Source organism: Vicugna pacos, chromosome 4, assembly GCF_048564905.1.
Source record: "Vicugna pacos chromosome 4, VicPac4, whole genome shotgun sequence".
In the NCBI taxonomy this organism is placed as follows: Eukaryota; Metazoa; Chordata; class Mammalia; order Artiodactyla; family Camelidae; genus Vicugna; species Vicugna pacos.
In genome coordinates this window covers 49,533,031-49,556,951 of record NC_132990.1, presented here as the reverse complement: position 1 = coordinate 49,556,951, position 23,921 = coordinate 49,533,031, and the positions used below count along the sequence as shown (strand labels likewise).

The 23,921-nt window shown below is 40.2% G+C and overlaps 2 protein-coding genes across 6 annotated transcripts in view; one reads left to right on the top strand and one right to left on the bottom strand.

The window, feature by feature from the left end:
* Window positions 1–470: 470 nt before the first annotated feature.
* On the top strand, window positions 471–20,741 carry SLC25A51 (solute carrier family 25 member 51). Of its 5 annotated transcripts, XM_072959771.1 has the most exons (4): window positions 634–805; window positions 2,229–2,275; window positions 4,589–4,711; window positions 12,642–20,741. In XM_072959771.1, the coding sequence occupies exon 4, from the start codon at window positions 12,685–12,687 to the stop codon at window positions 13,576–13,578; it is 894 nt and encodes a 297-aa protein (XP_072815872.1). In that variant the 5' UTR covers window positions 634–805; window positions 2,229–2,275; window positions 4,589–4,711; window positions 12,642–12,684; the 3' UTR covers window positions 13,579–20,741. The 5 variants fall into 5 exon arrangements, with proteins under 5 accessions (XP_031533182.1, XP_072815872.1, XP_072815871.1 ...); XM_031677322.2 differs by lacking the exons at window positions 634–805; window positions 2,229–2,275 and adding an exon at window positions 471–592; XM_072959770.1 differs by lacking the exon at window positions 2,229–2,275.
* A 378-nt stretch (window positions 20,742–21,119) lies between these two features.
* Window positions 21,120–23,921, bottom strand: part of DCAF10 (DDB1 and CUL4 associated factor 10) — a 44,999-nt gene continuing 42,197 nt past the window's right edge. Inside the window, exon 8 of the mRNA XM_072959762.1 lies at window positions 21,120–21,556. Coding sequence (XP_072815863.1) covers window positions 21,377–21,556 — 180 coding nt within the window. The 3' untranslated portion in view covers window positions 21,120–21,376. The remainder of the gene's footprint in view (window positions 21,557–23,921) is intronic.

The window sequence follows — 23,921 nt, the reverse complement described above, 5'->3', positions numbered from 1 at the left end:
GTGCCTTTCACTTTACAAGTTAGAGGCAGTCAGACAATTATTCCCAGTGATTCTTACAAGGGCCAAAGAATGCATGCAAGGCAGGCGTTACTTTTCAGACATCTGGGGCTCAGGGGCCAGAGACTTGTCCAAGGTCACTCCCAGGATGGGTCAGGGCTATGACTTGATCTAGGCCTCCTAACTCCCGGTGCAGTGAAATCCAAGTCCTGTAAGTTGTTTGAGGTTGAAGGGAAACAGGGTTTAAAAGTGATTTGTACAGTCCAAAGCATACAGGTGTTCTGTGAACTGCAGTGTCAGTAGCTGACAAAATGCGACTCCGAAGGTTTGACAAAACCTAACCAAGGTTACAAAGGGGCGCTAGGCGGCGCCTTCTCAAGTCTTCTGCGCACGCGCTTGCCACCCACACCTGCCAATTCCCAAAGGTCCGCCCGCAGACAGCACTAGAGAACGCGTTGGCTGTTTGCGGCAAGGCCGGGCCACCGTACGGCACCAAGGATACGGTATTCCGGATAGTGGAGCCCCATGGCGTTAAGACAGGTGTAATGAGTGACCCTACACCTGCCCTGCCGCGGCGAACCGCTGCCAGGAGTTGGTAGGCGTCTCCTGCTGCGGGTTTAGGGCGAGGCGGCGCGGCGGCGTCTGCCTCACGTGATCGGTCTCGGCGGCGTCGAGTGCGTCACACTCCGCCTCGCGCTTTGGGGGTCGGTCAAGGTCTGCGCCTGCGCTGGCGCCGGCTCGCGGGCTCGCGGGCTCGCGAACCTGCGGGCGGCTACCGGGCGTGGAGCCGGGCGCCCGCGGCGATGGGGTGAGTGCGGGAGGCGGGCGAGAGGGAAGCACGGGGCTCCCCTAGCCTCTGCGTGGAGATAGTGGAAGCACGAAGGAGGGTCTGAGGAGGCCGCCTGTCCGGCCCTCCGGCGCGGCCGCTGGGGGCACATCCCTCTCCGCGCGCGCGCGCGCGCACTGCGACCCCTCTGCGCTCCTCGTCGCTCCCGCGCGCGTTGTCCCGGGTGGGGCTCGCCTCCTCCGCCTCCTCCGCCGCAGGGGCTGGCGCTCAGCTCCCGGCTCTGCTGCCTGCCGCCGGGCTTTACTGGGCTGGGGTTGCCGTCCGGCTCCTGGAGCGAGCCTTTCCGGCTGAGGAGGCAGTGCGTTAATTTGGGCGCGCCCCAGGCGGGGAGGTGCCTCCTGGCGTTCACCAAGAACGGGGCGGGAGGGGCCGGGCTTTTCCTGCGCCCGGGGACCGTGGCGCTGGGACGGCGGAAGCCGCTGCCCGCTAGGGGTCTGGAATTTCGGGACCCTTGACTGGGTCGAATGTCAGAGACGGAAGGGGCCTTGGTGATCCCGTTCACCACCCTCCCCTCCCCCTTACCACTGGTCGGGGAAATGGATGCCTGGAGAGCGGTAAGTTCAGCCACCTAGCCAGACAATGCTTTTTCTGCGACACCATGTTGCATCGCGTTGTAGGAAACTCGGTTGTTCAAGGCTTTGAGGGGGGTGGGGGGGCAGGGGGTGTAATTGTAAATCTCTGTACCAGTTATGTTGTATTAGGCTTATCTAGGTGGAACGTGTCGATGCCTCAGCTATATTTACTCCTTTACCCCCTCCCCCTTTTTGCCCCTTAACAGCTGGTCTTAATTCCCACTTTCTGTTTCTCTGCCTATAAGCTGTGAAGCAGAAGTAGCTGTGCAGTAACCTTGCCAGTCTGAGCGTCCTCTGCCCTTGTTTTGAAAGGATTCCATAAAATCAGAAGATGTTAGGACTGGTCGAGTTCGCTAGTGGTTCTAGAGCAAAGGTTAGGTGCTTTGGATTTGGAGTCATCTTTAGTGCATCTTGTGGAAAGATCACAAGCTGTTACCTTTAAGAGGAATGGACTTACTCTGTCTCTCCTTTGGTAGATGAGGCCCAGAAAAGCAGATTTTTAAATTAAAGACATTGCTTTGTATTTATAGTAGCGAGATAGTGTCCTTGCTAGGACTAGAACTCAGATTAATCTTGTTTTGAATGCTGGCTCAGACCTGCTGACTTGTGGGAGTTAATATCCTTTGAGAGTTACCCAAGCCTTCTTCCCAGTTTTTGCACAAGACCTTTGTGCCGGGATCACATGTGTGTATTATCCATGTGGGATATAAATTGCAGTGGTAAGTATTTAGATTTTACACTGTTTTCTTAGGCTACAAAAGCTTGACTCTTGCGGTTGCTTGAAAGTCAGCTTCATTAATTTTGCTTCCTAGTGTTGACATACGTTGGGTGTTTTGGTGGCAAACAAAGTAAAATTATGGTAAGTAAATTTTGCAATAAATTACAAAGAATTACTATCCATGTTAAAGAGGTTAAATATAGAGATTTGTTTAGCAAAGAAATTTAGCCATGTTCATCATGTAGCTAAACATGCAGAATTTTAAATTCCATTGCCACAGAAAACTGCACACTATCCTTCCTGCTATTGCTAAATTAAGAACCTATTCACACAATTCTGGTGTGTAGGATGAGATGAAGGGGAAAGCTTTAAATTTTGTGAAGTCTGTGAGGGATTCATTACATTCCTTTTTTCTGTGTCCAGGCCTATTTTTAAAAATGTGCAACTCTAAATGTACAGTAATGTTCTTAAAATTTCTTAAAGTAGTTCAGTAAGTGACTGGCTGACTTCTGCTAGCCACAGTTTTCCATTTGTCTAATAACAGTCCCTGTTATTACAGACTTATGACAAAACTAGATGAAGTAACTTTAATTTGCAAAATTTTGGAAAGTAGTGCAAATACCATTTTAGTATAAATTAAAGGTGAACGTGGACAAAATTTTGTTGTTCAAGCCTGCAAATGACTTGGTTTGTGTTATCAAGGAACATATATTGTTAAAGAGCTTGTAGAGCTTTGGAATTTAAAATATTGGTATGTGTTCAGTATGTAAAAATGAAATTATTTTACATTAATAAATTGTCACAGTGTGTTGTACAATCACATACATAAATCAGTATTTTTATTGATCTCAACATTGTTTAGTTCTAAAACTCTGAAGAAGAGCAAAGCATTAGATAGATACAAAGCATTTCTATGCTAACTTGTTTTTAAATGTTGATTAATCATAGATTGGCAAGTATGGTCCTAGTAAGAGTTTTTAAGCTCATGTCTGGCAGCTGAAACAATATGAAGTGAGGATGTGGAAGACTAAATGATTAATAATCATCTAACTCTATACCCTGCCAAACTTCTCAAGCATCAGTAGAACAGTTTTTTTTTTTTAAGCTAGAGATGCCATTGGCTCCCTTAATTGGTTAAGAGCACAGAAGGTAACAGGCTGAAGGTCTGCTTTAAACAAATTAAAAGGCTGTTTTTTTCCCCCAATTCTCCCTGAGTCAGATTATGCACACCTACAAAGTGGTGTGTAAAGGACAGCTGTTGTGCACAAGGAGTTGTATCCTGAATTAAGGGAAACAGCTATTGAAACAAGAATTAGCACAATTAGCAACAGGTTATCAAGTTTAAAAATTGAGTCTTCAAATGCTCCATGGCAGAATGTACTATATAAAGTACTTCGAGTATGAAGGAGGAAATCTGTACAGCTTTTAACAAAAATGCTTTTCCAGAAAATCAAAACAACGCAGTCAGGGTCAAGGAGGCTATAATAGCTAGGTATCAGAGCTACAGCTTCTTATATCTGTGCTGGAAAATCCTATTTATCATGAATGGATTAAAAGTTCAGAACAAAAAGAACATTTTAAACATTTCTCTCTTTATTCATTTTAAGATCTCAGTTTCTTTCCTCCTCACCCTGTATTTCAGCATGATCCAGCAGAAAGATGGCTACTTTTAGAAGTGGCTATTCTATTTTTCTTCCTGTGGTGAGACTGTTGTGGGGCATGGATTCTTCAGGCTCCTATGTATCCATGACCAGCCTCCCACTGTGGTCAAAAAACTTAGCAGTGGACTTTGTGCACCCAGCTGTCTGCTGCTGCTTTGTCCTCCTACCAACAATGGTCAGCTTCAGGGTGTATTTATCATGGAACCTTTTGAGGCTAGAGGATAGTTGTCGAATATCAGAATCCATCCCTGTAGGATCTTTCCTCTGGGACACGAGAAAGGTGCTCTGCTCCTAAGCATTCATTAAAGAAATGTTGTGATGTGTGAAGCCCAAACAGGCCTGGACTCTGGAAGGGGTACAGGTCATCCCAAATCAGAGCCACTGTGGCAAGGACACAGGAGATGGTACAGATAGTGAGTGACCACCAGTTAGACCAAAATTCTCTGTAGAATTTCTTAAAAGGTAATAGTGAAAGTTTTGCGTAAAGGAAAATACATAGACTTAAACACTCAAATTATGAAACAAAGAATAAATAAGAATTTTCTCTTCAAGAAATTGAAAGAAATGCAACCGAGACAAAGCAGGAGAAATGAGATAATAAAGAGGAAAAACAAATTTAAAAACTAAAAAATAGTAAAATTGGTAAATTCAAGAGCTGATTCTTTGCTGGGTTGGGAGGAATGTCAATTAGGTAAACTGGTGACCCTGCTCAAGAAAAGAGAATATAAACACACAAAATTAGAAGTGTATTTTAAGCAGCAAGTGCTTTATAAGACTTTTTTTTTTTTTAAAGGAAATCCGGTTGTCAAAATTGACTCCAGAAGAGAACCTAACAGACAAGTGAAAATGGAAGAAATTGAGAAAGTTATCAAAAAGCTGCCATCCTCCAGAATACCAGGTCTACATGGTGTTTCAGGTGAATTCTTTTAACTTTCAAGAAAAAGATAATTTTGGTAAGATTTAAATTGTTCACCAGCATAAAGAAGGAAAAATGAGAGATTCCTTGTACAAAGCCAGTGGAACACTGACACCTGAAAGTGATGTAAAGATAGTGCTGAAATTGAAAACTTGGTGTGTTATGAGGAGTGATGTGAAATTAAAGAATAAAATATTAGCAAACCGTATTCAGTGATACATTAAAGGGGTATTTCACTGTGGCCAAGTAGGATTCATCCCTGTATTGCAAGGGTGAGTAGGTACCAAGAAATTTGCAAATGTATATGTGAAATAAATACATCCAAAAAGAACAGTAGTAATAGTTCATCCTTGCTGAGCCACCGACTGCTCTAGACTGCTCTCCTGGGTGCTTTACACGTATGAGGCTGGTGTATGAGGTAGGTAACATCCTTATTTTAAAAAAAAGTTTTTTTTTTGCAAGGGGTAGGTAATTGGGTTTATTTATTTATTTTAGTATTTTCAGTGTAAGTACCTGGGTATTGAACCCAGGACCTCATGCATGCTAAGCATGTGCTCTGCCACTTGAGCTATACCCTCCCCCCCACAACATCCTTATTTTATAAATGAGGAAACTAAGCCATTGAGTAACTTGCTGAAGGTCACACCATAACTATGTGGGGGAGCCAGAAGTTGAACCCAGTCAATTAGCTGTGTCTGTCAAATGTTACTCTGGCTCTATCTCTAGTATCCATACAGTCTTCTCAGTAGCTTTCTAAAAGCATCTGACCAAGGTTCATGATAGATTCCTGATTTAGTGGTAGTGGGAAGGGGTGGAGGTGGTAGTAAAACAGGAATAAATATATAGTCCCTTCCCATGTTTGAAAACTGTAATAAAAGGCCCTTATTATCAGTTGATCATTAGTCCCAGGAAAATGAAATCCATTTCTAATGGGAAACTATTTCCTAGTAAATAAGCAGAGGGTAGGGGCCTAACTTATAACTGCAGATATTCTAATTCTTAGGATGAATGCGCAATGAAATTTTGGAGATTATAGTGTAATTCGTCAGATGAGATTATATGCCAGCACAGGGGAGGCACGCTTCACTTCATGTTTGCAGCACAGTCCTAAGATGGGCAGGGATCGATGTCAACAGGGAACGTTACTTGAGTGGGAACAAACTTTATATGGGCCATTTGATCAGTGAGTATTTTGGTGTCATGATGGTTTGTCTCCTGGTGTGAACTTGAAACTGCTAGGACTTGGATTATGAGCACTCACATGACAGAAACTTCCTGTTTCTCAAACCAAAAGCCAATGTCATGCTTGACAGTTAATCCCTAGCAGAGTTTTCACAAATGTCAAGAACAATATAAGAATGTTCACTATTACCATAATTTAACTTTGTTCAGGAAGAATTTCTTAATCCAATAAGATAGAAGAAAGAAAGATACATACTATAAAGAAGGCAAAATTATTTGTGATACTTTATATAGCAGAAACAAACAAGTCCACCAAAGATCTGAGAAATAGAGGGGTTTGTAAGTTGGCTGTTTCTAACTTTAATGCATAGGAATTGGTAGCTTTTTCATACGCAGACAGAAAGCAGTTAGAAAATTAATTGGAGGGAGACAACCTACTCATAATAAGGACTGGAAAGGTAAAATATCTAGACATAAGAAATATTCAAGGTCTGTATGAAAGAAATTTTAAATGTTACCAAGGTCTAAAAACAAACAAGTAAATAGGAAGATACCACGTCCTTGTATAGTAAGATTCAGTTTTGAAAAAGTGACATTTCCTTAAATTTGTCTATAAAGTCATTTCTGCTATAAAATACCAAAAAGATTTTTGGGAAGAATATGACAAAAATATACTAAAGTTTGCCTAGAAAAATGAGAGCCAGGAAAACTGGTACTTCTGATAAGAGTAAAAAGGAAAGTCCTACTAGATAATGAAATCTTTTCTGATGCTACAGTAAATTAAAACCGATTGGTACTAGAGAAGAAATCCTAGGCCACTGCAGAATGGAATGGAGTGCAGAAATCAACGTACTTGCCTGTGAGTATTTAGATTATGCTAACTCGTGATGAAAAGAAAACTCAGCAGTCAGTTTCTAGGCAAGCTCTTAACTTTGGTTCATTCCTTATAGTGAAACTCCAGAGAAATTACAATACAGACAGTAAATAAAATTGTAGAAGTTGTAGAAGGAAGCATGGATTACTTGTTTATAATTTTAGAACAGTGAAGGCCTTCTAAGGAGGACAGAAAACCTAGAAGCCAAGATCGATAGATTTAATATCCATGTTAAGAACCTTCAGGATCACAAAAAATGATGCAAACAAAGTGGGGAAAGTATTTGCCATAATTGGATTAATACAATTAGGATTGGTGTTCTTCATATATAATGACATTGTACAAATCAAGAAAAAAATGAAGTGCCTGTAGAAAAATGGGTAACCTGAAAATTTACAGTAAAAGAAATGCAGATGGTCAATAAAATTTTTTAAATGCTGAATTTGATTTAAAAAATATTAAATGACAAAACAAGATTCTTTTTTCTTCACCCATCAGATTGGTGGAAATTACAGTTTAATACCTGATGCTGGAAATGGTAGGGAAACACTGGTAAATTGTAGTCAGTTTTCTGGGGGCAATGTGGAGTAACTATTGAATTAAGTGTATTGCTGTTTGAGCCAGCAGTCCATTCTAAAGATTTACCCTACAGATAAACTTGTGAGAGTTCACCAGGTGTAGGTGCAAAGTTGCCCATTGCAATATTGTTTAAAAGAGAAAAAAGAAAAAAAAAAACCAAAATAAAAAACAGCAACCATAATTAGGAGATAGAATAAATTACATACAGTACATGCATTTGATAGACTACTATGTAACCATTCAAAACATTGGGGTATCTGCACTGTTGTACACCTTGTTTTTTTACTAAATAGTGTGTTCTTTTTATGTTTTTTTTCTTGAGGTATTGTCAGTTCACAGTGTTGTGTCAATTTCTTTTTGTGTATTTTTTAAATGGTGGATAGGTTGGTGAGGATGGAGTGGAGTGTGACTTGAGTCAGGCTGACTAGTAAAGAGGCTTTGGCACTGGTCAGACAGGAGATGAAGAGGACCCGGGCTGGGGTGGCAAGCCTAGAGGAGAGGATGTGTGTATATTTAATTGGTTTAATTGTATTTTTCTTTAAAAAAATGCATATCTTTTTTAAAAATGTGTATTTTAATATGTAATTTTCTTTTCTGAACAGAGTAATACCCATTTCTTTTGTGAATTTTTGTTTAAGTGAGTCATTTGTTGTTTTTTTGGATCTGCAAGCAGTCCAACTCCGAGGAATCTGGCCTCTTGGTCAAGCACACCAGTGACTTCCTAATCTAACTGCTTTAGTCCCTGACAAAATTAGGAATAATTCCTCTCTGTGAACCAGGCCTTTCCTTTGGTTATTTAAATTGCAGTGGAGCAAATTTTCAGAATGGCAGGGGACACTTTTTACTGGCCCTTTATTCCCCGTCATGGTAGTGCTAAGCAGCATTCAGATGTAAGTCCTGCTCCTCCAGCCTCTGCCAAAGGTGAGGTCTCTTCAAGTGAACGAAGCATTATGGCGCCCGGGGTGGCGTGGCTACCCTGGTCATAGGGGTGGGCAATGAATGATTGGAGCCTCGGTATCGTCTAGCTCTATAGGTGTGATCAGGTGGCAGCGAGGAGAAGAGGTTCCTGACCCCTTTTATTACCTTCTGGAGGGCAGGCTTTGGTCCTGCAGTGATTTCCAGTCATAATTCTTCTCAACTGAGGATACATTTATCTTTTCTAATAGAAATGTGGTAGCAAGTCCGCTCCAGCTGCAGACAGAGAGGCTTTGGGCCAAAGTATGTAGATGTTATATTTTCTTAATATAGTCTGTCTTCTGGGAAAAGGGCATACAGGGACCTTGGTGTAACATGCTTAAGTTGAAAATAGTTTGTTTCCAATTGTACACGTGAAAAAGGGAAAAAATAGTATATAGTAGCTTCAGAGGGTCTTGGGATCATCCTGAGGGTCTCAGAGTGCCAGTCCTAGCCTGCTTCTCCATCCTTGTCTCCCACCCATCTGTCTCCCATTAAGCTCCAGCAGGACACACTCCTCATGAGTGTGATGCTGCTGCTGCATTGACACAGGACCAGCACCTTAGCCTGTGCTGCCTTTGGCTAAAATGTGCCTCACCTTTAGGTACATCTGAGTCCTACTCGGCTTTCAGAGCCCTGCCCGTAGCCTGCCCTGTCATTCCCTCCAGACAGCTAGTTAATGACCCCTACCTCTGTGGGGCCTCCTACCCATTTCTGTGGCTGCATTTATCACTCTCTAGTCTAATGATTTGCTTGTCTTATCTCCACTGAGGCGAGGGTCCTTATTTATCTCTACTCTCTGACACCTAGGGGAGTGCCCGAAACTCTAGAGGAGCTGAGTAAGTTGGTAGAATTAAAATCTCTTAGTATACTGAGGGGCCAGTGTAAGAGCAGGCAAAGAAGAAGAAATCCCCAACAAAAGTAAATGAAAGTCTTCTTGACAGTGCCATCCTGTGAGTCTCAACGAAGCAAATACAAAAACATTTTTATTTAAAAGAAATCAGGGAGGAAGGAAACAGCTGCGTAGGCTAACACATGTTGAGTGGACTCTGCAGTGCTCACCGTGTCCCCATCGCGGTGCTGGGGCCTGATGCACCATACTCTTCAGTTGACTTCCACTCCGGCCTGCAGGGTGGGTGGCATTGGCCGGTTGTGAGTGTGGAAACAGCCTCAGGGAGGTATAGCAATTTGCCTTCAGTCCCTTAGGAACTTGGTCTCACCCTGTCACTGTTGACCTTTTGTTGTCCGGGTGAGACCTTCATTATTGTGACTGTCTCCAACTTCTGAATGCAGAGTTCAGTAGATTGAGAAAATTCAAGTTGAAAAATGTAGAAAAGAAAATAATGGCATTATTATAAAATTAGAAAATATAAACTGCTCACTTTGGCTTTTTGTATGTATATTGATAGAAACAGGATTGTGCCATGTCAATAAAAGTATTCTTTATTTTTTTTTCTGTAACACTTTATTGATCAAAAAAAAAGGACTCACTGCTATCTAAAACTTCATTAACACCATTAAAAATTCAAAATTGTATCTATTCTGAACCTTAAATACTCTTATTTTTAATACCCATATGATATCCCATCAGGTGAATACATCTCTATTTAGGCAGCAGGTCCTTTACTGTTAAGCATTTAATTTTCACTCAGTATTTCTGTTAAGAGCATTATTGTAGTTGTCCTGTAGTTGAGTTTTTGTGTAGTCTTTTGTTAATTATTTCCCTTGACTGTATTTCTAGAAGGAAAGTTATGGTCATGTATGTACATGTTCCATATTTTATGTTACAGACCTGTGGCTCCTGCACATACGAGCTCCACAAGGACCGATGCTTTCTGACTCTTTCCTGTGCTTCACTCTGCTTCACCTTCACAGTGATGACATTTCTCCTTCACGTATTTTGTCCTGAGTGCTTAGCGGTTCACAGCAGCATGTGTTTGGTATGGGGAGGGAAGAAACAGAAGGAACTTGGTTTGTTTACCTTTTGTCTTAGGTCAAAGACCTAGATGGTTTATCTGACTTTTTTTTTTTTTTTAATAATTGAAACCCTTACATATAGTCTTTTTGTGTGTATGTGTGTGTGTTTTTAAAAAGATCTTAAGATTTATCATCTTAACCAATTTTAAGTATATAGTTCAATAAAGTTTAAATGTATTTAGATTGGTATAAAACAGATCTCCAGAAATTTTTCATCTGGCAGGATTGAAACTATACCCATTAAACAGTAAGTCTGTTTCCACCTCCCCTAGCCCTTGGTAACCATCATTCTACTTTCTGTGTCTGTGAATTTGACTGCTTTAAGTACCTCATATAAGTGGAATTGCACAGTATCTGTCCTGCTGTGACTTGCTTATTTCACTTGTCCTCAAGGTTCATCCATGTTGTAGCATGTGATAAGATTTCCTTCCTTTTTAAGGTCACATAATATTCCATTGTATGTATATACTCTGTTTTGTTTATCTATTCATTCATTAGCGGACACTTGGGTTGCTTCCACCTTTTGGCTATTTGTGAATAGTTCTGCTGTGAACATGGATGTGCAGGTATCTCTGGGGATCCTGCATTCAGTTCTTTTGGTTATATACCTAGAAATGGGATTGATGGATCATATGGTAGTTCTATTTTTCATTTTTGAAGAATCGCCATACTGTTATCCATAATGGTTGCACTGTTTAGCATCCCTACCAACACTTGTTATTTTCTGGGCTTTTTAAATGGTAGCTGTCCCAGTGGGTATGAGGTGATACCTCATTGTGGCTTTGATTTGCATTTCTGTGATAATAAGTGATGTTGACCATCTTTTTACATGCCTGTTGGCATTTTGTATATCTGCTTTGGATAAATGTCTGAGGCCTTTACTCATTTTTAAATCAAGTTACTTAATGTTTTTGTTGTTGTACTTAAATGTAGTTTCTTACTGTTGAGGAATAAGATCAATTTAAAAATATTTAGCCTGATATGTCTAAAATATAATAAAAAAATTACCATGTATTCCCCAAATAAAGGTACTTTCTTGGCCTATTTCTAGGATGTGGGAATTGTTCTGGATGATCTGACTAGATCCTTTTGGGGAAAGTCATACTTAGATGACTGGCAGTTTAGAAAGCAGATGTAGTCTAGGGGTAGGACATTGCTCTCGTTCCACTCAGTGGGCTAAGCTTATGTATTTAGGCTCAAATCTTTTTCAGCATGGTCTGGTACAGCCACCCTTTGTCTCAGGGCAGCCTCCCAAAGTCATTGCCATCTGTAGTGTGACAGCAAGAGCATGAACTCTGAAATCAGACTTCATTTCAAGATGCCAGCCCCACCAGTTACTAACTGTACCCTGGGCAAAGGAGAGTATGGGTTTTTTTCATTTGTAAAACTGGGAAAATAATGTTTATGTTATGGAGTTGTTTTGAGAATGAAGTATGTGAAAATATAATGTGTAGTACATACCTGCAGGCCTTCCTCGACCCTGTCCTCCCAGCCTCCACCTGCCAGAGTGCAGGCTCAGTGTCCCTTCCTATGTGCCCACAGTGCGTATTTATCACAGATGGTATTACACTGTGAGGTGATTGTTTGCCTTGGCAGCGTCTTCTGTTAGATTGCAGTTCCTCATTTTTGACTCTCTAGCACTTAGCAGAGGGCCTAGTTCAGAGGAGACACTAAGAGTTAGTGAACAGAATGATGGAATGCATGTCTTGCTATTTTATTTCTCGTGGAAGGACTTTGAATCTGTTTCAGAAGGATAATAGCATATACCATTATGTAATTGTAGGCATTACGTATGAACTAGTGCAGTGGTTCTCAAATTGTTTGGTTTCAGGACTGCTTCCTTTACACTTAAAGTTTTTTGTGGGCCCCAAGAGCCTTTATTTGTATGGATTAATATGCATGGTCTTAGAAATTAAAATAAGAGTTTTAAATATTTATTAATTTACTTTAAAATAACAATGATAAACCCATTACATGTTAACATAACAATTTCATGCAAAGTATTTTCCAAAAAAAAATTAATGAGAAGTGTGTTTTACATTTTTGTAAGTCTCTTTAATGTCTAGCTTAAAAGATAAGTGAAGTCTCATATGTGCTTCTGCACTTGGTCTGTTGTGATAAATTGTTTTGGTTGAAGTATATGCAGAAAATCCAGCCTCACATAGGTATGTAGCTGGAGAAGAGGGGACCTCCTAGATCCCTGAAAGGGCCTCAGGGACCTTAAAAATACTTTTAAGAACTATTGCTCTAACCTAAAAGGGAAAATGCAGTAAAGTCCAGAAATTGGAGAAAGGATTAGGAGGAAGTTTCATGTGTTTAGTACAGTATATAGAGGTTTACTTATTGTCATTTTATCATTTGTAGGTTAAAAAAACATCCTTCATGAAGAAGAAAGATCTTAAGCAACATGATGGATTCAGAAGCTCATGAAAAGAGGCCGCCCATCCTAGCATCTTCAAAACAAGATATATCACCTCATATTGCCAATGTTAGTGAAGTGAAGCATTACTTGTGTGGCTGCTGTGCAGCTTTCAACAATGTAGCCATCACGTTTCCCATTCAGAAGGTCCTCTTTAGGCAACAGCTGTATGGCATCAAAACCCGGGATGCCGTACTTCAGTTGAGGAGAGATGGATTTCGAAACTTGTATCGCGGAATCCTTCCCCCATTAATGCAGAAGACAACCACACTGGCACTTATGTTTGGTCTTTATGAGGACTTATCTTGCCTTCTCCGTAAGCATGTCAGTACCCCAGAGTTTGCAACCCGTAGCATGGCAGCAGCACTCGCAGGGACAACAGAAGCGATCTTCACTCCATTGGAAAGAGTTCAGACATTGCTTCAAGACCACAAGCATCATGACAAATTTACAAACACTTACCAGGCTTTCAAGGCACTGAAATGCCATGGAATTAGAGAGTATTATCGAGGCTTGGTGCCCATTCTTTTCCGTAACGGATTCAGCAATGTCCTTTTTTTTGGCCTTCGAGGTCCCATCAAGGAGCACCTGCCCACGGCGACGACTCACAGTGCTCATTTGGTCAATGATTTTATCTGCGGAGGCCTTTTGGGTGCCATGTTGGGAATCTTGTTTTTTCCAGTTAATGTTGTAAAAACTCGCATGCAGTCTCAGATTGGTGGGGAATTTCAGTCTTTCCCCAAGGTTTTCCAAAAAATCTGGCTCGAAAGGGACAGGAAATTGACAAATCTTTTCAGAGGTGCCCATCTGAATTACCATCGGTCCCTCATCTCTTGGGGCATAATTAATGCGACTTATGAATTCCTGTTAAAGATTATATGAAAGAAATTAGTTGAGTGCCATTTATCAACTGAATAGACCTAAAAAGAATGCAGTTTGGCATCGTTCCTAATTGGCCAAGTACAAGTTGGTGTCATAAGTTTAGGGCACAATGAATTATGGGCAAAGCTGTTTTCCTTAAGCACCAACAAATGCAGAATAAAAGATTTCAGTAGGAAATTCTAAGGGTTTTTTTGGGTTTGTTTGTATTTTTAAAAAATCATTATCTGAGAACTTTAGGCTAATTGCCAGGTTAATAGCTGTCTAGTTGATGGCTTTTGACAAGGAAACTAACAGACAAGATATGATTCTTTTTTCCAAAAGTCTTCTGTGTCTAAACATAAGTGGCCATGACCAGCCAGAGAAAAGACTCTTAAGAGTCCCATGAATTCTCAGGCTTACTTCTATTACTCCATTTCTTGCTTCTCTGCTCTTAGGAGGAGTTGCAAAGGCAGTTTTTGTTAACTTAAGCATATCCGTGGTAGGACAGAGGGGCAGAAGAGAGATGAAAAACAGATGATTATTTGTAGGCTTTTCATGATAAGTTGTGTTTGTTTTGAAACTAAGCACCTGTTGGGATGGTCATTATCCAAGCAACTAATGAAATCTCCCAAATGGAGAGGTTTTGCTTTCTAGGGTTGAAAGTTTTTCTCTGTAGTTCTAAATGTGACCATGAACCTTTCGAAAATATTTTTATGTTAATTTCTCTCATTGCATTGCCAAAAGATGACGGGACTTAAATTTTGTTAATGGTGTTTCATCCCACTAGGAAGTTTCGTGTTACAGGTATCTCCCACTTTTCCAGTTTCCTTTATGCCACTTCACTTTTACAAAAGACCTATATCAGTACCTGTCTTCACTAACTGAAAGAAATCCAAACAGGATTTTTGCTTTTACGAAAAAAGGTAATTGCTTCTCACTCTACCCCATTTCGGCTTATGAAAGGTTCCACAGGAATATGTGGGAAACCTGTAATTGCATACAGGTCCAACTCTGTTTAGCTCTGTGTCTTTGAATTATTGTTGCCAACTTAGTTAAGAGCTTTGGAGTTGGGGTTTTTTTTTTTTTCCTTTGAGTAATAGTTTGTCCTATTCAAATGTCCTGTTTGCGTGAAATTCCCTTGAGAAAAAAACAACAAAAATGCTGCTATAAAGTTTTATTTTGGAAGTCTCTTAATAGGATCTCAGTTTTTTTGGTTTCTAAATGTTACTTGGAAGGGAAAAAAGATCTCAGGATAGCTTTCACCCCACAGTGTTAGCTTTTTTAATGAATTTTATTCATGGGAATAGAGACTTCTATTAGGATTTTTACATTTTGGAAACCCAGTTTTAACCATTTCATCATTTAAACAATAAAACAGTTTGGGGGGATAAGACCTAAATAAAAATAATCGGAAGGGTTAGCTTGAAATTCTGGAAATTGGTAATAATTGGGTAGCATACCTGTCCCTCACCTAACAGACAAGAACTTACTTGTCAAAGGAATCAGATTTTAAAATAATTTTTTCCAGATAAGTAAGGCAGAATGACTCCTACACCAATTGAATAACTAATATATGACATCCTAGAAAAGTGGTTTATCAATCTTTAAGTAATCCACATCTGTATATACTATGTAGTTAAACTTGTGTCCCAGCATCTGACACGGCAGAGCACGTAGGTTTCTTAATACCAGTCTTTCAGCGTTCTGGGTAATTGCATGTGAATACGTGCACATGCTGACCAAAACAAAACCAGGGTCTCAATTGGTGGTTTACTCAGTTTCTGGACAGACAGTCCAAAAAAATGTTTACCTCTCAATGCAGGGTGGCTGGTCGGATGGCACGAGTGTCCTTCCAGCTGCAGAGGATTCGGAGGCGCGGACGAGCGTTTGCCAGGCGGTAATGAGGCGCAGTAGCTTTACAGCGGTTCTCTTTGACAGCGTTGTGCTGGGAATGGCAGTTTGTTCTGGAAACCAAGGTGCAGATGTCAGGATTTGAGAAAACAATTTGACACCAAATAACTGTGAGTAGCATCCTTTGGCCTATTGAATAGAGTCAGAACTTGAAGCGGTTTGAGTTTCAGAAATGAGTGGCAAAGGCCCTGCGCTGCCTGACCCCTTGTTGCCGTGTATGTCCCCGAGCACCTTAGCCTGGGGTCGTGCCTGGCCCTGGGAGTGGACTCTGCGGGCCTTCAGATCCACGGGGCTTCCTTTTGTCTGTACACTCCATGTAGGTGTTAGAAATCTTAAGTTCTAAAGCACTTTTGTGAAATACAAGTGAAGTGAGAATTCGAAGGAGGGTGCTTTGCTTTCTGCTGTCTCAAACATGTGGCATTTAAAAACAATAAATATTTTTAATGATTTTAACTCATAATATTTTGGGATTTTTTTTTTGTCACTTTTTATAGCTTTTGAAGACCAAACTGCAAATGCATTACCAGGGATGGTTTTGTGTTGTCCTGTGGATTTCTTAGTTTGACAGAAAACTCAGCAGAACTTACAGTAGCCAACAGCTTTGTCTGAACTCTGAAATAAGTAAAAATGTGTTATTAGTAAGAGATTCTAACTATTGCTTTTACCTTCAGTGTGAACTAGTGTGGTAGTAATTTTGAAAAGACAAACATTATTGAATAACTTTATCTGGAAAGCTTTAAAAGTGGCCTTTCTGTTACATACGTGGTACTGACGGCTCATGAGTGCAGAGCACTTCTTTCTGGTCTTGCCTCCACTACTTCAGGTCTGATGCCACCAGAAATCTGTTATGGATTCTACATTTAACATACTTAGAGTGGTACAAACCCCCAGGACTGCACCACAGAGTAAACACAACCTCCATATGGTGGCAAATGTGTGTGTCTTTGTTTCGTTTGTGGTTGAAGACAAAGGTGATGTTTTTATCTCAATAGTTGATATTCATCTTACTTTATGGTTCTTTATATAATCACCTGCTGTATATTGTGAACTGTGCAATAAGTCAGAATTGTATATGTAATCATCTTTGGAGACCTGAAATCCCCTGCTTGAGTACAGTGGTAATACTCAGTTATAAGGCTGCAAACGTGTAAGGGAGTGATAACGGGTGGTGCTAGTGGGCCTCATGGTGGGCCGGTCTTGTTGACCAGCACTGGGTCATTGTGGGTGAAGTACTGCTGTCAAAGAGGGTGCAGTCAGGATGGAGCTGAGATGGGAGATCACATTTAAAGAAAGTGTAAGCACTCAGACTTGATCTCTCTTAAAATATCTTTGTTTTCTCACATGTTTATAAATACATATCAAAGACTTGAACAGGCGTTCTAAAATTTGAGGATTTTTAGTTTTTAATGCTGTCTTTTTGCCTGATACTGAATATTTGCTTGCCTGAATGGCTCCCAAATTGTGGGGAGTCTCTACATGTTTCCTTTTTTAAAGTTTCATTATTAGAAGTGGTTAAGCACACAAAGCTGTTTTTGTTTGATATTTTGAGTTTATTGTGACTGTATGAGTTTAAATGCCATCTGTTAAATGTTTTAGAATTAACATGCTTTTGGTAATTCTGTTTGGAATAAAGTTTTTTGTTTGTTTTTTTTTTTAAGTGCATTCATGTTGGTCTTCTCTTGCCATTGGGTTAGGGTTACCAGCGCTTCCCTTTTTGTGGTAGATTAGTCTGTTAGTCTTTTTGTTGATGGAACATTTAGCACACAACTTTGACTCTTAGTAACTTCACCTGATAAGTTTGTAGGCTGGAAAATTCTTCATTTATCCATCTTGTTTGCTCAAGAGAAGTTCCAGATAAGTTAATTTTCTAGATAGCTGAACTGCAAAGCATTTTGTTTTGTTTTGTTTTTAAAGGTTTTGCTTAAATGTAATAATCTTCTCCCCACTGGGTGTAAACGGTCTTGGTAAATTCAGCTTTATCAGTACTTGCTGTTGTAACAGTGTGCCTTCAGCTCATGCCTTCCCCCAAGCTAAATGGTCTGGATGTTTGTGCTTTCTGAGTTTTTTTATATCTGTTTTTGACTTCATAGCTGTTCATTTCTGTTGGGAGACTGTGAAATCATATTAGGAAACTGTTGGTTTACACATTAAATTGTAAGGTGCCCCTGACCTGGGATTGTTGAGGTTGCCTAATGAGGACCACCAGGTAAGGGAGCAGTTAACCATACAATGCTTCTAAAGCACTCTAGTTTTAGAAGTATTTTAGAAATTCATTATAAAAGTGAGTATCCTGAACTCCAGAATTGATAAAAGGGGCATTTTACATATCATGTAATGAAATGTTGCTGTCTCCTTCCGTAGCAGTCTGTTCTCCTGGGAGTGAGGGGGCCATTGATGGGTAATTGACCGGGGTGGGGGAGCTGTACTCAAGTCTCCAGACGCTGGTCCCAACTCAGTTGTGTCAGCATCTCGTTTCCAGAAGTGAGCTTTCTCTCCAGATAAGCATATCTGATTTTGAAGTAAAATTGAGGCTAAAATAGAACTTATCCAAATTCTCATCTGCCTTCAATCCATTCTTCATGTTCCTGTGAGTAATTTTTTTGGGTTTTCAGATCGGCCCTGTCCCCCTTACTGTCATGTCCAGCTAGACCGCCCTGCCCAGCCACTGCTGCCAGGACTCGAGTCCTCTAACCTCCCGCCTCACCCCTGCCAGGTCCCGCCACTGAACAGCGCCTTCTCCCTGGCTCACTCGGTAACTCCTCCTGAGGCCTTCAGATCTCAGCTCAAATGTCACTTCCTCGGGGAAGCAGGCTCCACTTTCCAGGCCAAGTCAGGTTCCCCTCTTAGATACTCCTGTGCTGTTTTCACAGCACTTGCCTATCTTAATTATAGGTAATCATAAGTATTTGATGCCTTTTGCCCTTTCAAATGTTAGCTCCATAAAATGGGACTCTGCTCTCCTTTTCACAGTTTCAGGTGCCTGGCACAGTGCCTGACACCTGTAGATGTCTGATAAATGTCTTTAAGAATCAAGAGTAAAGGGACACGTGGAAACTCAGGATCACAGCATTCTGGAGTCCCCTGTCTGACTCATCCCTGATGGGTGGGTCATGGAGGTTGTTTCAGAAAAAAATTTTAACACTGCTCAGGCCACCATAGATTAAATGTCTTGAACAACAGACATTTCTCACAGTTGCAGACACCAGGAAGTCCAAGATCCAGGTGCTGGCAGATCTGGGTCCTGGTGAGAGGCCTCTTGGCGTGCAGACTCCTCACTGTGTGTTCACGTGGCCAAGAGACAACCTCCTGAGCTCATCTAAACCTGATCACACAAACACTGAGCCCCTAACATATATGAGCCAGAAGGTGCAACTGTTCTTTCCTCTCCTCCTTTACTCAGAAATACCCGGCCGACTTGATACAGAAAGTCTCTACGTGAGTCAGGATTCGAATGTGTACAGGCACTCTATTTTTCTTACTCTTCCTCGCACTGTTTGTGAAATTGTGGAACTCAGCCAAAGAGCTGACTGAGAAGGGCAAGGAGAAAGTGTTCCTTAAAATAAACAGTGTGTCGTTGACGGCTGCCTTGGTCCTGTTGTGCCACGAAGGCGGTGACTTGCTTTGTTTAGAGCAGACTGCCTCCGTAGTTGCTCTGCCTTTCACATCAGCATTTAGTCAGGTTCTCCGGTCAGTCAGCAGTTACTTGCTCCTGACAGAGAGCACAGCAGAGAGGGGAGTGCATGCAGTTCCACCGAGATGCTCTATGCCTTTTTGTTTCAGATGATAATAGGAAAGAGAAACTAATTTCTTTCAAGGGTCATCACATCTCTAGTAATAGGTGGCTCCTGGTGTATAGATTTCTCCTTTCCTTTTGGCAAAATGAAGCTTCAAAAAGCTTCCTTACCCCTCTTATACTTTGCTAGGCAAAGAGTGATTAAACAAATTTGGGAGTTTTCTTGAGTGTTGCACACCTCACTCCCCACTGAAAAAAACAGCCATAGAGTTTTGAAGACAGTAGGGAAAAGTGGGTATGTATGGGAACCAGTACTTTTCATTTATAATTTGTGTGTAAAATATGAAGATAACGAGTGAAGAAGTTAGGGGGTGAGGGCCTGAACTGGGAGATGTAGTTGGTGTGATAAGCCCTGAGAAAGCTCAGGTGAAGTCCGACAACGTTGAAAGCTTTGCTGTTGCAGTTTGACACCCTTCAAGGCTTCTGTCACTTGTGGTCCAGGAACAAAAAAGCATGTTGTTTTTATGTTTGGGAGCAATACTAAATATACCTAAGGTGATACCAACTCAAACTAGAGAAAAACAGGATCCCTTATTTCTACTTGTGCCTTTTATAGTTTCTTCTTTATGCTGTTCAGCAGATTTACCTTACATCTGCTCAGTACTGTAAAACTGCCCTTTTAAGGGCAAATCATTTTGAGTTAGAAGACTCTAGACTTGTGGATAATATAGAGCATCGGCTGCCCGAGACAAGTTCCAAAGTAGAACTTTAAATTTCCCTTGATTCCTGCTGGCTCTCAGGCTGGATTACGTCTCCAGTTGCATGGGATCACCGCCTCGGCCCCAGCTCTCTGGCCACAATGTGCTGTATGTGTGAACACCTTGAGGACAGGGACTGTCTTTCTGAGCTCTGTATCCACAGACTAGAGGTTCTCATAGTAAATATCTATTTAGTGAATGAATCATAGTCTGATCCCAGATGTCTTTACCACTGTTACTCTCCCTGTTTCAGAGACACTTTGAATTTCTTAGGAATTTATCTTTTAAAAATTATCATGGGGAACACATAATGTGTGATTCCACTTATATGAAGTTCTAGAAGTGGCAAATCTACGGTGGAAAAAGAAAACAGTGGTTGCCTCTGGGAAGGAGCATGAAGGAACTTTCTGGGGTGATGGTAGTAATCTGTATCTTGTTCGGCATCTGGGTTACGTTTGCCTAACAGCAAACGTGCCATTAATATTTGTGCACTTTATTATATGGGACTTTTACAACAAAAGAGAAAATACTGAATGAACTTCAGTTAGTTAATGGTATGTATTGTTGAGGATTTTTAGAAGGATGGGTACAGATACCTGCAATTTATTCATCAAAATACATTGAAAATTAAGATGGATTGATGGATAGAGTATTAGATAATGGATAAAACAAGCTTAGTAAAATGTTAATGGTAGAATCTTGGTAAATGGATGTTCCCTGTAAAATTCTTTCAACTTTGCTGTGTCTTTGAACATTTCATAATAAAATGTTAAGAAAAATCATTAGGGTGTTTATCACAATATTTGGTGTCAGCAGTATTTGACTCAGTTTAGTTCTTTTAGTGTGCTCGTTCTCAGAATGCCATTGAGCCTTAGGACGCTGCAGAAATGCCTGCCGCAGGGGGGGAGGACAAGCCTAGGCATGTTATTCGCTTATCCTCCCCACTAGCCCTGATGGCCCAGTGATGTGGCAGCCACCTCCCTCTCCTTAAGCCCAGAATACCCCCCAGATTGTGACAGGGCTGGTGGGTAAAACAGAGGCTAATCAACTGAAGGGTTTTGTTTTTTGAGACTGCCTCAAAAGTGAGTGGTCTTCTCACCCCCTGAAGGGACCATGATTTTCCTGCCAGGACTCTGCAACTTTCATTAAAGGCCAGGAAATCCTTATTCATACATTTATTAAGTACACACACAAAAACCTCTTCAGGTAATAACTGCTTAAGAATAAATACAGTGTATTCAGAACAGATTCTATATTCTGTATTTAACTTTTACAAAGTAATACTTTCACAATGAAATTTGGATCCTTCATTTTATCCAGACAAAAATTAATCTTTTATAGTGATGGGCTTTTGCAAGTTAATGTAAACACTGTGGTCTCATATACCCATAATTTAAATGGCTTTCAACGGAGAGAGCTATTTCCCACCCCAAAAGGGATTAAAAGCTGTTCTGAGTGGCCTGTGCCCTGGTTGGCGCTTCTGTTCCCATTCTGGATTTGTCCACGAGTTGCAGGCTGTTTGGCGCTCACACCAGTGTTTCTGTAGCAGCTCCCCTTGTAGAGTTAGAAGATAAGCCACACAGCACCCGGTCTGTTCCTGAGAAGATAAGATGATCTTAGTGTAATTTACTGCTCAGTAACTTAAATGCCATGTTAAAACGGGAGCCTCGGCTCTGGCTAAAGAAGGATGGCGCAGCTGGTGGGATGCATGGTGGTTCACCTGTCAACCTCCAAGGTTAAGATGTTCTCTGAACTGGCTTCTTTGATCTACGCAGAGATCCGTGGAGCTGTCATCCATGAAAAATCTAACCCCTCATTACATTTTTCTATATCCCTAGTTCTCAAACTGTGGTCCCCAGACCTGCAGCATCAACTAAAAACTGGTTAGAAATGCAAAATGGGGGCTCCCACCCTAGACCTGTGAAATCAGCTCCGGATGTTAACCCAGCAGTCTCTGTTTTAACAAGCCCTCTGGGTGATTCTAGTGCCTGCTAGATCTTGCGCACCACTTTTCATGTCTTCTGCTAGAGAGAAGGGCCTGGGAGGAAAACTCATTGGACACAAATTTGTGTTGTTTTAACAATTAAGATAGGTAATTTGTTACATTAGTAATAGGAAACTAATATAAGTCATTAATTAATCAGTATTAATGCATGGCAAATCATTTCCTTTTAAATAAAAAAAAATTTTTTTAATAGCCCAAAATATGTCAGTTATATTTCAGGAATAACTGAAATAGTGATAATTAGTGCTATGGTTTGTTAAATTAGTTTATCTATATGATTAATTTCACAAAATAATCTGAATTGAAAGGAATTCACCCTATTTTCCACTTCGATGTCTCACCAAAAAAATTAGCATTCCAAGTATCATAGTCATTTTTCTAGTAAATTTAAAATAGTATGGCAAAATGAACCCTTAATCACACTGTTAAATAATACAAGAAAATGTCATTCTAGGGAACAATGTGAAAAATAGCATGTTCTAAATTTATCTAATGAGAACCAATCCCAGTGTACAGCTTGACAAACAAAAATTTATCAACTTTTCTTCCTATTGGTATGAATAATTTTCACTCAATAAATAATTTATAAAACTCTACACACATAATTCATATTGAATAAACTTGCAAATGGCTAGAACATTAGTCAACAGATGTGAATGCTTCATATCTTAATAAATGTGTTTTCAGTGTAGAGGGGGAGAGTACAGCTCAGTGGTGGAGTGCGTGCTTAGCATGCATGAGGTCCTGGGTTCAATCCCCAGTACCTCCATTAAGAAAAGAAAAAAAAAAGTGTTTTCAGTGAAAAATACCGATTCTGTGTTTTCGAACAGCAGCCTCCACAAAATGAAGTGTACATGTACCAGTGGAAGGACACAGTGATCCCTCAAAGTACAGGAGGTAATGTAGAAGTTTGATTTTTTAAAAATCTTATCCTTTAAATTTTCCTTCTTTCTATGTTTTATAATGTACACGATAGATCAGTATGATAATATGTATGTAATTTATAAATAATCAAAACTTGGAATGTATTCTCTAATTTTTTCTGATAAGAGTTACGTGATCGAAAAAGTTTAGAGTATCACTAACAAGAATCACCAGGCCACTGCCTCTGTCACAGCGTTATGCTTTATTCTGGTCTAAAAATGAACACCAAGATGATTTAAACAAAAATTTTCAAACTACTACTAAATGCAAGTTTGCCATCAACCTTTTAAATAGGTTAACCACACTCAGAGTGTGTCAGATGTTTCAAAGTAGCATTTATTTTTTTAAAAGCACATTATGAGGTAAACTTATACCAAAATACTCAGTGCATGTATTAATAAAAGGTTTATTAAAATCTTAAAGTTGTATGTAGGTGTATATGTAGATAAAATAAATTCACCTACAATTCTGTCATCCATTTGAAAATCAAAACAACTCAGTTGAAAAAGTGAAGTCAATCACATGTTTAGAAAGCTTTTCTAATTCTGAAATGAGTAACATTTGATCTATTAAAAAATTTGCGGGAGGGAAGTAGTTTTATTTTAGATTTTAGGAGTTATTTTACTAAATCATTCACTTTATGGCTAGTTTTCAGTGGATGTGAATATCTTTGCTAGGAAGTAGGTAAAAGATGACTATAATGCTTATTATTGTTTCCACCATGTCAAAATGATAATATCCAAGCCGGATCAGCTACATCATTTGTGAGCCGAGTGCAGAATAAAAATGCGGGCCCCTTGTTCAGAAAATTAAGAATTTTAAGATGGCTTCAGCAAAGCATTAAACCAAGCACAGGACTTTTCTCAGAGCAAGGCCCTTATATGACTACATAGGTCACACACCCATGAAGCCAGCCCTGCATCTAAATGTATCTCAACTGCAGCTGTAGAAATACCAAACCTTATTTATCTTTGTCCCTTGAGCTCTAGTACTGGACTAGGCATTTATAATAGGGATTCAAATGTTTGTTTCT

What these genes read in the sequence shown, in the direction of transcription:
- SLC25A51 (XM_031677322.2), top strand. Translation starts at nt 12,685, where the DNA reads ATGATGGATTCAGAAGCTCATGAAAAGAGGCCGCCCATCCTAGCATCT.